At 41.6% G+C, this 14,741-nt stretch overlaps 1 protein-coding gene across 7 annotated transcripts in view; it reads left to right on the top strand.

Annotated features, from left to right (window-relative positions):
* The window catches only part of Cacna1e (calcium voltage-gated channel subunit alpha1 E), a 393,282-nt gene that overhangs the window by 341,100 nt on the left and 37,441 nt on the right, over window positions 1–14,741 (top strand). For all 7 annotated transcript variants that reach the window (XM_045145813.1, XM_004658733.2, XM_004658731.2 and 4 more), the window contains 8 exons: window positions 1,121–1,217; window positions 2,795–2,955; window positions 3,843–3,980; window positions 4,753–4,954; window positions 6,536–6,700; window positions 7,285–7,395; window positions 11,490–11,573; window positions 12,278–12,403. In XM_045145813.1, coding sequence (XP_045001748.1) covers window positions 1,121–1,217; window positions 2,795–2,955; window positions 3,843–3,980; window positions 4,753–4,954; window positions 6,536–6,700; window positions 7,285–7,395; window positions 11,490–11,573; window positions 12,278–12,403 — 1,084 coding nt within the window. The remainder of the gene's footprint in view (window positions 1–1,120; window positions 1,218–2,794; window positions 2,956–3,842; window positions 3,981–4,752; window positions 4,955–6,535; window positions 6,701–7,284; window positions 7,396–11,489; window positions 11,574–12,277; window positions 12,404–14,741) is intronic.

The following is a 14,741-nucleotide window of genomic DNA, read 5'->3' as shown; positions in this document are numbered from 1 at the left end:
TCCTGGCAAGATGCTTACACAACATGCTTTCTGTGGAGCAGACAGCCCCACACAGCAAGGGTGCTGTGTTCCCCATCAGTTTTCCTCACCTGTCTCTCCCCATATTGATGGACTATGCAGAGATAACAAAGTTAGACTGAGTGAAGTTCCTTGACAAGACTTGCCTGGACTCTCGGGTTCCTATTCAAGTCAACGAATATGTTCTGAGAACCTGATTCTGGGAAAGCACTGGACTAGGCGCAGTGGGGATCCACAGTGGGCCACTGGTCCTTAGTTGAAATATCTTCATTTCATTTCCATTATATTACCAAATAGCATTAGATAAGGAGAGGAGGTGATTCTTAATATATGTGCTTGGAAGCCTCTGTGTGTGTGTGTTCCTCAGTTTCTGTGCCTATGGGTTCTGTGTATGTCTGTGTGTGTCGGTGTGTTCCTGTTTTGTGTGTGCTTGTGCCTGTGTGTGTTTCTCTGTGTGTGTGTATGCACCTGAGTGTGTGTTTTTGTGAGTGTTCTTCTCTCTCTGTGTGTGTGCCCATGTGTTCCTCTGTGTGTGTATAGATGCTCTTTTTCTTTTATGTAGTCATATCTGGTTAAACTCCCTGAAAGTTGAACATATTCTACATGGAAAATGCATTTAATATGTTTACCAAACATTGTATTTTATCAGTAAGTTATGTACACTGTAGAGGATCAGTAGTTTACCCTCATAATTTTGTGACTGGCTAGCAGTGTGAGCTGACTGCCTTTGCAAAATAATGTCTTAATGTCTTACCACATAGCATTAGTCTGGGGTGGGGAGGAATCTCAAGTTCAAGTAGTTTCTACTGACTGTGAATCACTTGTTCACCAATATGAAGTTGAAAAATCATAAGTTAGACCACTGTGAGTGAGGGACTCTGCACATGGGTGTGCATGTGTGGGCATATGCATACAGATATGTGTGCATGCACCCCAGTGTGGGATTTGAGACTATTTCCAGTGCACTGTTTGGGGATTGTCCCTGATGACCTCTTGCTAGTATCTCTTTGTTTTAAACCCGGTTGTTACTAGTGTAGTAGTGTGACTGTCACTTTTATTTCTCCCCTGTCCAAATGATTCCCCTGGGGTCCTCACTATTTAGTACCAACAAGGGACGGGACATCAAGACTATCAAGTCTCTGAGGGTACTTCGAGTTCTCCGGCCACTGAAGACCATCAAGCGCTTGCCCAAGCTCAAGGTAACGTTTTCAGAGTTTGTCTCTATTCAGTACCTTCTCCCATCATCTCTCCTTACACATGGCTGAGTGGAGTTTGGAGAGTTCATTATTGGGAATCTGCCTTTTGCTTACTTGGGGGTGGTGGTTTGGTTTTGTTTTCCTTTTCACCTGCTTAGCCTCAGGTCTTAGCTTCAAAGTAAAAGAGTGTATAGTCCAAGAAATCTAAAAGGGGACTCTCTTTTTTGAATCTGGATCCAGGCAGCATGTTATACTTCCTGTCCTGGCCTGTCACCCAGGAAGAAGAAGCTTTATTTTGGAGTTTCTTGTGGCATTAATATGGATGCCCAAATAGATCACCTACAAACACCTGGAGCAGGACCTCTACTCTGTCACTGTATCTGGCCACGTTCTCACCAGCATAAGCCACTGGTCTATACCTATACATCCTCATTCCTGTGTTCTCTGTGCCCAGGTTGTCTGGGGCCACAGCCCTTGCTGTGAGCTGCAGCGTGGGTTCCCATGGATCCCGGGGAACACGCAGTCACCTTGAACAGACTAATCCACAGCTGAAGAAGACCCCAGCCTTGCTTAATTCTGTTGAATTAGTGAGTGCTGGTGCTTCTCTTTGCAGCGTGATAAGCTGAGGGAGACGTGGGTGGCTCTGATGATTCCGCAAGGCTGGGTGTCACTCACGTTCCCCACAGTGCTGAACTAATGAAAGTAGCCGTACTCCACTCAGAGCTGTGAGGAGAGAGAAGCGCAAGTGCAGCCCCACCGTGGGGTTAGACTCCCCAGCAAGCTACGCCTAACAGCCTGGAAAATGACCTGAAACCCTAAAACTGTCTTCAAATGTGGCCACCTCCCATGAGACTCCCCAGACTTAGGACCCGGAAGGGAGGTTTATGAAGAACCTGTTGTCTCTTTATTGACATAGAACTTCCTGTTTCTATCCACCCAACCTCTCTATCTCCAAGACAGGCAGATCTTAGTCCTTTCTATGTGCCTCTGTTGATCTTCCTTCTGCATAAAGCCAAGTTTAAATTAGAGGATATTAACATGAACTGATGGGTATAGTCTGAGCGAATGTAGAAACTTACAACAAAATATTGAAATGAATATATGACTGGAGGTGGCCACCCCTGATCCACTTAGAAAAGACAAAGAGAAAACCACACATAGGCAGTATATAAGTAAATATATGAATGCCATCAATAAGTCAGGGACAAATCGCCTTATCCTATGGGTTAAATGATCTCATAGAGCCTTGCTACATTAAATATTTGGCTCTCATACTGAGAACCTGTACTGGGACACCACAGAGAGGCCTGTCCATTACTTAATGCCACCTGGTTTAGGTTTCCTGCTTTGTATTTAAGATTCAGACCATGTGTCCCCTTCCCAGGTGGCAGGTCCTTGCCATCACAACCAGCTTGAAAGCCAGCTTTTAACCGCATAGTGTCACTTTGAGGTGGGCTGACAACTCCTGGGGCAGCTTCTGTGCTGTTGGGTGGTATTGTTGTGGCCCCCACCTCAACTCTTGAGTACATTAGTGGTCTGTCACTGGACTCACACACCTGGGTCTTTGCCACTGTCCACAGGCTGTGTTCGACTGTGTGGTGACCTCTTTGAAGAATGTCTTTAACATACTCATTGTCTACAAGCTCTTCATGTTCATCTTTGCTGTCATCGCAGTCCAGCTCTTCAAGGGGAAGTTCTTTTACTGCACTGACAGCTCCAAGGACACAGAGAAAGAGTGCATGTAAGCACCACCAGCATGTACCTCTCATTTGGCTCTCTCTGACCTAATGAATCCTTCTCTATCCTCCACAGGTTGACTCAGTCTCCTTTTTCTCTTATTTCTATTCCTCTCCCAGTTGAAAGACAAAATAGGGTGTTAGGCATGGTGGCACACGCCTTTAATCCTAGCACTCAGGAAGCAGAGGTAGGAGGATCACTGTGAGTTTGAGGCCAATCTGGGACTACAGTGAGATCCAGGTCAGTTTGGGCTAGAGTGAGACCCAACCTAAAAAAAAAAAAAAAAGAAAAGAAAAACAAAATAGGAAGTATGGAAACATTTATTGGACACTTTGCACTTATTTACCTTTCTATCTTAAGTCCTTATAATGACCTAGTGACATGGATTTCCTTTGAATATTATAGGTATAGGTGAAATTCAAATTTTACACTGTCCAAAGTTACACAGAAACCAGTAATCTCAGTTAGGATTTAGTCCCTCATTTTTTGAGTACACAATACCATTTTTTAAAAATTTTTTATTTATTTGAGAGCGAAAGACACAGAGAAAGACAGATAGAGGGAGAGAGAGAGAATGGGCTTCCAGCCTCTGCAAACGAACTCCAGACGCGTGCGCCCCCTTGTGCATCTGGCTAACGTGTGACCTGGGGAACCGAGCCTCGAACCGGGGTCCTTAGGCTTCACAGGCAAGCGCCTAACTGCTAAGCCATCTCTCCAGCCCCCCAATACCATTTTTATCCCATGGTAATTAATATCTTCTTTTAATAAAGATCTCCCTTTTTAAATATTTTCTTGGTGATCATTGTTAGCCCCACCTCCTTGAAGTCTGTAAAATCTTCTGACTCTACCATGTAATCAAGAGACCCTATTTCATTTCTGGTCTGGTTTCAGAGGTAACTATGTAGACCACGAGAAAAATAAGATGGAGGTGAAGGGCCGGGAATGGAAGCGCCACGAATTCCACTATGACAACATCATCTGGGCCCTGCTGACCCTCTTCACAGTCTCCACGGGGGAAGGATGGCCCCAGTGAGTGATGGGACAGAGTTGGTACATATCTGTGGGTTGGGATGAGACCACGTGGGTTTCTCAAGAAGCTGTTTCAAGATGAACAAGGCTAACCCTTTGTTATTGTACCAGGCAAAGTGAGTGGTTATGAGTGGGCGAGAAAGGCAGAAAAGAGGAAGAATTAAAATCCTCTAGCAAAGATAAAGAAGGGTAACACAAACTCAGGGACATACTTGAAACTTTTAATGTTTTAGCCAACTATTGAGCAGTGGAGTGGAGCTGTCAACTCTGGCAGAACAAATGAGGTTCCTGCTTCTCTCCACCTCTCAGGCAAGAGTCCATGGGAGCTGTTTTAGACAGATTTATCCTCCAGGTTGGCTCTGCACCTGAGAGCGAGCTGATAGAACTCAGAGATCAAGATCTCTTATGAAGAATGCAACTTCATATGCTGTCCATAACAGGAAGCTAAGTTTTCAGAGACTTGGCAATGACATAGACATCACTTAGCAGTAAAAAGTCAAATGGCAAATCCAGAAGTCTCTTGGTATTAAACATGATAATTTAAAACTATAAAATGATGCCATTCTGTTGCTTAGGAGTTGAATGCAGATGGAGAAGGGGTCTAGAAAGAGCAGTAAATTGGGGTGCCAGTGGGTTTTACCAACTTGTTTATGGAATCCCCCAAATCAGTGAACAATGTGCAAAGTTAAAGACGTCAATAATAGATGACATACCTCCTAACATAGCCTAGACTGTCATCTACCATTAGTAACCCATCACTGTGTCTCCACAGGGTTCTGCAACATTCTGTAGATGTGACTGAGGAGGACCGAGGTCCAAGCCGCAGCAACCGCATGGAGATGTCCATCTTCTACGTGGTCTACTTTGTGGTCTTCCCTTTCTTCTTTGTCAATATCTTCGTCGCTCTCATCATCATCACCTTCCAAGAGCAAGGGGACAAGATGATGGAGGAGTGCAGCCTGGAGAAGAACGAGGTAACAACACGTGGTCTACAGTGAGGGACAATAGGAGCTTTAGAAAGGAATCTAATAGCAGTATGCTTAGGAAGAAAGATTGTATTTTCCTAACTTTACTGTAGGATTCTGTAAACAATGTGAGAAAGTTAATTCTTCAGTGAATATTATTTGAGCACAGCTTTCTTTAAGGCCCAGGTGAGAAGCACAGAAGTATGTAGTCTGTGTTAGATGTACTCTCTATTTTTATTTGTAATTGCCTTGGAGAAAAGGAAGTTAAAGGAAAGTATAGCATGTACATAGCTTCCTGACTCTTATGCCATGTATTCATTCTAATGGCAAAGAATAGGTCTATGTCTGCTTTTCCAGCAATATGAATGGTTTTAACATGCTGCAGGAGTTTCATAGTCAGTTTTCTTGTTACTGAGCAATGGAACTGAACTAGAAACAGCTAAGTACTATAAGAGGAATGCATAGATAGGCAGATGCAGGCTGAGCATCTCTACTCTGAACATCCAAAGAGTTCCAGAATTCAAAACATTTTGAATGTCAACATGAGATAGTGCAAGTGGAAAATTCCATACAGTGAAAACTTGTGCATAAAATTAAAACTATTATTATGTTTTGTATTTTTATGTATTATATATAACATTACATGTCATTATATATTGTAAGGTCTGGGGAGATGGCTCAGCTATTAAAGGCACTTGCTTGCAAAGCCTAATGACCTGGGTTCAATGCCCCAGTACCCATGTAAATCCACCAGGAAAAGTGGTGCAAGCATCTGGTATTACTTTGCAGTAGCAAGACATCCCATTGTGTGCATGCACACACACACGCACACACATACACACACACACACACACACACACACAAATAAATAAATAATATTTTAAAAATCTTTATGTATTTGAAAGAAAGAGGAAGGGAGGCAATAAGTATGGGTATATACACCAGGGTCTATTGTCCCTACAGAAAAGAAACTCCAGATACATTGTACATCTGGCTTTTACATACTAGGGCATTGAACCAAGGATGACAGGCTTTTCAAGAAAACTCCTTTAACTGCTGAGCCATCTCCCCAGCCTCATAATAAAGAATATTTTTTAGCTATTATGACATAAAACTTTCTTAGGTCATGTGTATTAGACACATATGAATTAATGAGGTTTGTGCTCAGACAACGATCCCATCTTCAAGTCATGCATTAGTTTTATGCAACTATTTTAAAGTCAGAAAAAAAAAACAAACCCTGAGATCCCAAGCACTTCTAGTCCTACACATTTCAGGTAAGAGATTCCTAACCTGTTCAAGAGCACAAGGAAAAGCTTCCTATCTAAAGATGTCAGCCAGCTGTGCACTCTGTAAGAGGGATTAGGGCTTTACCCCATGTGACAGAATGTCCCCATCAGATGTACTCATTTAAGGCCACATCTTACCTGTGGTTTTGCTCAAATGATCCTTGTTACCATTGTTACCGCTCTGTAGCTCTGTCCTTTTATTCCTATACTGTTCTTCTCTCCTAACCATCCACAGATAACCCACTACTGTGCAAGGTTTAGGGGATTTGAGCTCATTCTATTAACCTTGGCTTTTCTGCAGCGGGCGTGCATCGACTTTGCCATCAGTGCCAAACCTCTCACCCGCTACATGCCGCAGAACAGACACACCTTTCAGTACCGCGTGTGGCACTTTGTGGTTTCTCCATCTTTTGAGTACACCATCATGGCCATGATTGCTTTGAACACTGTCGTGCTGATGATGAAGGTGAGAGGAAGGATGACCTCGGTAACTATCCTCCCCCGAGCAGCTGGGTGCACACACACTGGAAAATCACGCCAACATTCCAGCCTCCTCTTCCGTCATGGAGTCTCTTTGATCTTATCTTGCTCAATAGCCTAGTCCCCGGATTTCAGGACTCTGCAGCATGAAATGCAGAGAGAGACAGAAGTAATGCATGGGCTTCTGAGACCAAAGATAATGATGGGGTCCACCTTTGACAAGGGTGGACAGTGTTCTTCAGATATTATACGGTTTAAAGGCCTATTGAAGCTTATTGTGAGCCTTGATGATATTTAATGATGAGTGGTTAAACACCTAACTCTGGAAAATATTTCTTCCAGGCTCACCTTTATGTCTAGACACACAAGTTGTCTATTAAGAAGTCTGGGATGGGATATGACTATGCATTTTGGTACATAAGATATATAATTCCCTACTTTCACCGTGAACAAAAGTGTTCCGTGAAGTCAGATTGAGAGATGACTCACCTGGGGAGCATGCTTTATCTGTACCCCCACCCCACATACATACATCTTCAGGCTTTGACACTTTCTCTCTCTTCCTGGCAGTATTACTCTGCTCCCTGTACCTATGAACTGGCCCTAAAGTACCTGAACATTGCCTTCACCATGGTGTTTTCCCTGGAATGTGTCCTCAAGGTCATCGCTTTTGGCTTTTTGGTATGTTACAAAATCAGTCCCAGCATCTGGCTTCTCTTCTTTTGTTGGGAGGGGCACAGGCTTGCAACTCTTTCAGAATGGTTCACACACCTGTCCTCGAGTGACTGTTCAGTATAAGTAGAGTAAGCGGAAAGACAAAGGAAGCCACCTCCTCCCCCCAGCAGAAGGGTAGCCATCATAATGGGCTTTACTAGTACTGCAATCTGTGTAAAGGAGAGAAAAATAATTAGATCGATAAATCTTGGGTGCTTATTTACTGGTAAAAGGAATAATAGTTTTATGACTCAAATAGGAAGATACCCACCTTCCATAGTCTCAAACATAGCAAAGAATAGATTTTAACTGTTAATCTTCCATTAGAAGCATAAAAAGTAACTTCGGCCAATAAAAATAAATTCTCACTACTTATTCTTACAAAGGCCAATGACCTTTATGGAGTTGGCTGGGGGTGGGGTGGGGAGGATTCTAGGATTGGGTTTGGGAGGCTGGTAAAGAATTTTTCAACATGAGACCTCCTTTTTTGTCTTCTTAAGTACTAATTATAATTGTTTGGCAGATTTTGCATCTGTTCTCAAGACTGTTAAGGAAACCTGGCCCTTTTCTTCAGTGTCCTTTAAACAAAATGGGCCCCTCCAGCCCCACTTCAGTGTGCCTATGAGTTCAGTGGGATGCAGATAAGCTCACTTGATGGCTGCTTCACACTTATTCAGGGAGTGAGCTACCTTTTCAAACTGCATGTGTATATATGGCTTTCCCAGAAAGGTGGAGCTTTGCTGCTGATCTAAGTCAGTGTGGCTGGTTGCCAATCTAATGGGGACTCTGTGCCGGGTTTGGTGATTTTCACTGTTGTTTGTAGGGGTTGTTTTCCATCTCTTGGTTCTCTATGAAGCCATTCATTTGATCACTTGGGGTGGAGAGTTGAAAAGAACCCATCGCAGGGGCTGCATTGTGGCATGCTTGACTCCCCTTTGAGTGTTTTGAGTCTTGGGGAAATAAAAAGGTAAAAAGAGGCTTATTCCAACAATGATGCCTTTATAAAACAGTCTAGTCCTGAATGGGGTGAACTAAAGAGGGAGAAACCAGCACCACAGCTGAGAAAGTTTCTGTGTGCGTCTTGATGACTTGCATGTGCCACTGACATTGTTTGTGACTTAAGCCCCAATTATGTGTCTAATTATGGTGAATACTAAATACATGCTTACAGACTGAGCTAGAGGATTCAGCCCGGAGCCCTGCCTCCTTCCCACCCTCATGCCTATGTTTCATTCATGGCCTAGAGTCATTCATACTGCAAAAGGCACTGCCACACTGACATAGCACTCTAGGTTTTTAGATCACCTGAGAACATACCTTCTCTTTAGACCTTCCCAGTGACTCTGAAACAGGCATAGAAGGTCTCATTATTATTAGTATTACTACTGTTATGGTTATTTTAAATGAGAAAGATGAAGTTCGTAAAATATATAGTTGTTTTAAAAAAGATTATACAATTAAAAAATAGTGAAATCAGAAAGCAGAGTTGGAATAAAAAGGGAAGGAAAATATATTGTGTTGTCCATTAAGCACCAAGTACTTTACATGTTTATTTTCTCCTCGTTACAACTATATTATGTGGGCCTTATATTTTCTTCTTTTAAGAATAAACTGTAGCTCAGAAAGGGTGGATACTTTGGCCAAGGTTAGTGAAAGGCAGAGCCAGGATTCAGATCCCTGTCTCTCTGGCCTCAAAGTTGACAACAATCTACTAGTCTGTAGAGTAGTCACCCCTTATCTATCAGAGCACATCCCCAGCCCCCTAGTGAATGCCTAAACTGTGGGTTATCCTTGTATCTATCCCCTAAATGGTGGGATGAATTCTTAGAAGCCATTGTAAAGTAATCTCATCATCGTGTGATCATCATGATGTGTTAGTGTGTACATACACAAACTACAATAGCTGCAACACCACTAGACAATATAATCTTGTAAGATCACTATGGTGTGTGCGATCCGTCATTAACTGAAACGTTATGTGCCATGTGACTATACTATGTTTTTTCCCATTAAGTTGAAAAATTTCACCTTTTCACTTAAAGGAAACCCTTTGTCACTTTGTATGACTTCTTTTTGGCAAATCTCAATTGCCAGCATCACTTTACTTACGTTTTGGAGCCAATTAAGTAAAATAAGGGTCATTGACTACAAGCACTGTGAAGGCATAACAGTTGATGTGATAACTAAAATAGCAACTATATGACAAATAGGTGGACGGTGGACAGAGCGGGGGGGGGGGGCTCAGGTCCTGGATGGGATGAAGTGGATGGCACATGAGTTCATTGTGCTACTTGGAATATTGTACAGTTTGCAATGTTTGATTTGTTTATTACTATATTATTTTACTTAACATTTTCAGACTTCAAAGTAACTGAAGTCGTAGGAAATGAAACCACAGTTAAGATGGGGAGGCGTGATGTGCACATTATGCTAGTCTATTTCATACTGTTGTATGCCATTCTGTACTGTAAAGCCTCCTTAGCTGAACCCAGGTTTCTAATCTGAATCCTAGATATATGAACTAAGAATTAGAAACCTCCTAGAGTAGGGAATGAGTAGGTCTTGAGAATTGAGGAATTTGGGGATGTGACTTAGCTCTCCCATGGGTGAGTTAAGTGCTCCACTGGAAAGTGAGTTTCCTTACAAAGCTGACTGTGTTGATTTTTCTACATAGCATATAGATGCACGTGGCTGTGGAATCAGACCTCTCTAAGCCACAGTTTGTCATATAGGTAGTAAGGATAATAATCACTGTTTTATGATGTTAGGTATGTATGTGCTTGTTAAATGTAATCTCTCTCTCTGCACAATCCTTTCTCAATTGCTTACCTTTCTTCACTCTGCTGGCCGAAGCTTCCATTCAGTATTTTGTAAACATGGGACATAATTTTAAGACCCGTGGAAGGAATAAATGTGTTTAAAGAGTGTCAAAGGCCTGGAATATATGGTAGGGAATCTGCGATGCTGGGACAAGAGGACACTTCTGCAGTGTTTTGAGACTCTCTTATGGGGGTGATGCTCAGATATAAGCTAGTGACTCTTTTGGAAGCCTATGTTTTAAGAAACATAGTCTAAACTCAGTGTTGACTTGAGACTAGGTGAACATCATCCACTCTACCTTAAATGCCTTAGATGGCTGCTGGATTTCCCAGGTCTGAGATATCTTCTCTATGTCCTTCAACCTACTTCCTTCATTATTATACCTCCTCAAAAAGTATAACAGCAAAAAAATAGGGAAGGTAAAGTCCATTTTTACTGTCAGTAAATTGCTTTTAAAAGGCTCAATGGAGGGCTGGAGAAGTTGCTCAGTGGTTAAGGCATTTGCTTGCAAAGCCTAAGGACCCAGGTGCAACTCTCCAGGGCCCACATAAGCCAGATGCATAAGGTAGCACATGTGGTTACAGGCCCTGGCATGCCCATTCTCTCTCTCTCTCTCTCTCTCTGTCTGTCTTGTTCTCTTTCTCTTTCCCCTTCCTTCTCTCAGAGAAAGAAATAAATTTTTTTTTTTTTTAAAAAAGGCTCAATGGAGTTTGGAGATTTTTGGTATATCTGTGTTCCTTAATACATTATAGTTTGTATAAATTTTGTTCTAGCTGAAGATCAGAACTATAGTTTTATAGGGCCAGTTGAAGCAATATAGATAACTTTAAAAAGTTCTGGATACATATGCTGATGGCTTCACAGGTGTGTGTTTATCCCAAATCCTCCAAAGTATATACATTAAACATGTAAAGCTCTTTATTTGTCAATCATACCCCATTAAAGTACTTTGGAAATACAGGTTTTGAAATCTTTTATAAGCTTTTTAGTGACAGTTTCAAAAACAAAATCTTCAAATAGTGGTGGAACCACTTTCCAAATGAGAAATTCTCAAATTAGTAAAGGAGAAACATAATTTCTGTTTAGAAATAGGAAACTGATGCCAAAGTTAGAATGAACTTGTGCATGAATTGACAAGTTTTAATTCCAAGTGACAAAGTTACATAATGAAAGATGTTTCTTCTTCTTTTGCTTTTATTCCCTCTTTTTCTAATGTTCCTCTGACTGAATCCACTTGGCAGAACTATTTCCGAGACACCTGGAACATCTTTGACTTCATCACCGTGATTGGCAGTATCACAGAAATTATCCTGACAGACAGCAAGGTGAACGGCTCATAAGATCCTTGTCTTTAAGCTTGGCGTTTAAAAAAAAAAAAAAAAAAAGTCCATTTTTAACCCACCAAACCAAATGTGTCCCCTCTATGTTGGGAGTTCATTTCCTCACTTGTGAGCATTAGCCAGAGAATGCAAACTTTGGAGTGGCCCTGGATCTCATGGAAGGCCTTTGTTTCACTTGCATGAGTTGGTTAGCAGACATCTAACAGGGTAAGTGGAACAGAGGGTGGCAGAAGAAAGTCAATATGCAGTGCTAGATTCTCCAAAGAGGCACAGTATCTTTGACTTCAAAGCTCTTAGAACTGATATGCTCCCCTAAATTTGTTCATCCTAATGAACTCTTGAGTATTGGAGCAGCTTCACATTCTGGGCCTTTCTAGCCTTGCTGCTTCAGTGTCTCAATTAGATCACAAGCTGGAGATGGGGGAGGCCAGCATCCGTTCATGTGTGCTGCCGTACCTCCTGCACACATCTACCTAGATATAGAGGGAGGCCTGAGAGGCAGAGAGCAACATGGACTCACTGGCTGGCTCATGAGCTGGAGTTGGGGTTAACAAAGAAAGGCAGAGCCTTTCTTTTTTTCTTTTGTGATCTGAATAAAGAATAAATATGAAAATACTAGTGCTTAGATTTTTTTTTTTTTCTGAATGGCCACATTGTCAGTAATTACATGTTTCCTTTTGGTCCACCAGCTGGTGAACACCAGTGGCTTCAATATGAGCTTTCTGAAGCTCTTCCGAGCCGCGCGCCTCATCAAGCTTCTGCGCCAAGGCTACACCATTCGCATTTTACTGTGGACCTTTGTGCAGTCCTTTAAGGTAAGAGATACCAGAAAATCACTGAAGGGTGAGAGGGCCCTGTCATCTCAAACAGCACAGCCACACTGCACCAGCACCGTTCTCTGTACTCCCTTACCTCTGGGATAGTGAAGTTAGTCAGATAGTAATTGAAGCCTGCATACAGCAACTCTTAAAAACTTGTAGTCTACTTTTGACAATTTTAAATGTGTTTGTAGTATTTTTTTAAATTTTTTTTTTTGTTTTTTATCTAAGTAGAGTTTCACTGTAGTCTAGGCTGACCTGGAATTTACTATGTAGTCTCAGAGTGGCCTTGAACACACAGTGATCCTCCTACCTCTGCCTCCCAAGTGTTGGTATTAAAGACATGCACCACCAGGCCCACTTGTTCAGTATATTTTAAGCATTTTTACCCATGTTACCTTTTCTTGTACCCCTCCTCCTCCCTTCTTCACCACTTCTACTTTGATGCCTTTTGTTGTGTAACCCACTGAGTTGAATTGAGGTTGATTGTATGAACATGGGTCAGGGGTTATTTACCAGAATGTGGACAACTTACCAGTGGCTAAACCACTAAGGACTATGTCTCCCCATCGCTCAAAAGCAGTTTTTAATAACAGGACAACAAACACCTTAATTTTGTAATTCAGGATTTCTCTGTGTGTAATGATAGCATGCTTTATGAAATGCGCTTCCTCCTTGGGTATTCCAAATTGTCATATATGGAAAGCCAGCCACCTGTAGTCAGCCGTCTTCTCCATTTTCAGGGAATTGTCAGTGATTTCATCTTATGTGATTTTTTTAAGAGGATTCCTTCAACTTGTGTTGCATAGAAAAGATGATTTGCATTCAGTCTTTCATCCTGATATTTTCCTCAGAGTGTTTCCTGAACCACTGGATGTATGTCATGCTAATGGTCACTTCTGAGGCCTACAAACAAATAGAAATGTCTAGACAGGTTACTACAATGAGTTTCTTTTACACAGTGTCATGTGACCATTCACAGGTCTATACATGAGAAATATAAATTCAAAGTTAGCACCTAAGGCTCACTCCAAAGATAGAGACTTCTAATAAAGGAACTTTCCAAACATGGATATGTTTGACTTTTAGCAGATCTCATAAATTCACTGTCTTTGAGGGCGTTGTGAGGCCTAAGTATCATCCAAATACTTTTTTCTTCCTTGTGATATAAGTTTATCAAATAATGTGTTTTAAAACTAAATTTGGTGATATTCAGTGACTCAAAGAGGACAAATCATCAATACACCACATTGTCTTTCTTATTTTAGTTATTTATTTATTTAAATTAGAAATTAAATGGAGGACAAGCTAATAAACTCACAGTATATCATCACTTGGGAAGGGAACTTAACTCACATCTTTATCATTGGATTCTTTCTTCATCAGAGGTCTCAGAATGTGAGATGTGAGACCAAGTATAAGGATATTCAGACTCCTGGGTACAACCTTGACATTTCACCACATCCAGAGTAATCTTTTGACATGATCACTCCCACAGATGCCTAACCTCAATGAATACTATTTTTCCAAACTTAGATGACTGAGGAGAAATCTAAAACCTTAATAGAAATTTGTCACTGGAATCTCAGGTGACTTCAGCTTTAGAATCGGAAAGACAGAAGCTTTTAAAACTATTTTTTCACTTTAAGAGGACTGCCCAACAAGCTTCAGTTGTTAGTGAGTCTCTTAAGAAATATGTGACATCCCGTCACTTAGTACAATCACTGAGTCTCTGGGAAAGTATGTACTATTGAAGTGAAAGGAAGCAGTGTCAAAGATGGATGGAAAATGGTTGGCTTATTCAGTGAATACTACAGAAAACAGAAGACAGCCTCCTTGAGACGCTGTGCAATGGATAGGTGTTTCCTCTTCAGAACAGCTCTGGGACATAGAATAGAAGTTGATTTCTTAACAAAGAGATTGACAAGGATTAACAAAGGCTCCTTCTACAAATACAGGTTAAAGAACCGTATAATGGAAACACTATTGCTATTGCCTACACTGTCCTGGATCCAGCCCTGAGCATCACCCACTTCTCATCTCTGATTCCTGTTCAGAAAGTTCTTCCCCACTTCCTTTTGTTTTGTGTTAGAATTTATGGCATTCAAGAAAAGAGAGCATATGGAGTCTTTGCTCTTCTAAAGCTGGGAGGAGCAATGATATCTGGGACTGGAGACTTTGGAGTGCAGGTAGGATGAGGATAGGAAGTCACTACTGAAGACAGTGGCACTCTAAATAACAGGAAACGCTGCCTCTTTGCTCTCAGCCTTTAGTCCAGAGTCTTCCCATTGTCCCTGGAAATGCAGCCATTTTCCACCTAGATTGTTGGACTCAG

The sequence above is a fragment of the Jaculus jaculus genome, chromosome 1 (genome assembly GCF_020740685.1).
Source record: "Jaculus jaculus isolate mJacJac1 chromosome 1, mJacJac1.mat.Y.cur, whole genome shotgun sequence".
Lineage (NCBI taxonomy): Eukaryota > Metazoa > Chordata > Mammalia > Rodentia > Dipodidae > Jaculus > Jaculus jaculus.
Note: the sequence above shows the minus strand (reverse complement) of the source record. Positions and strands in the feature narration are given on the sequence as shown.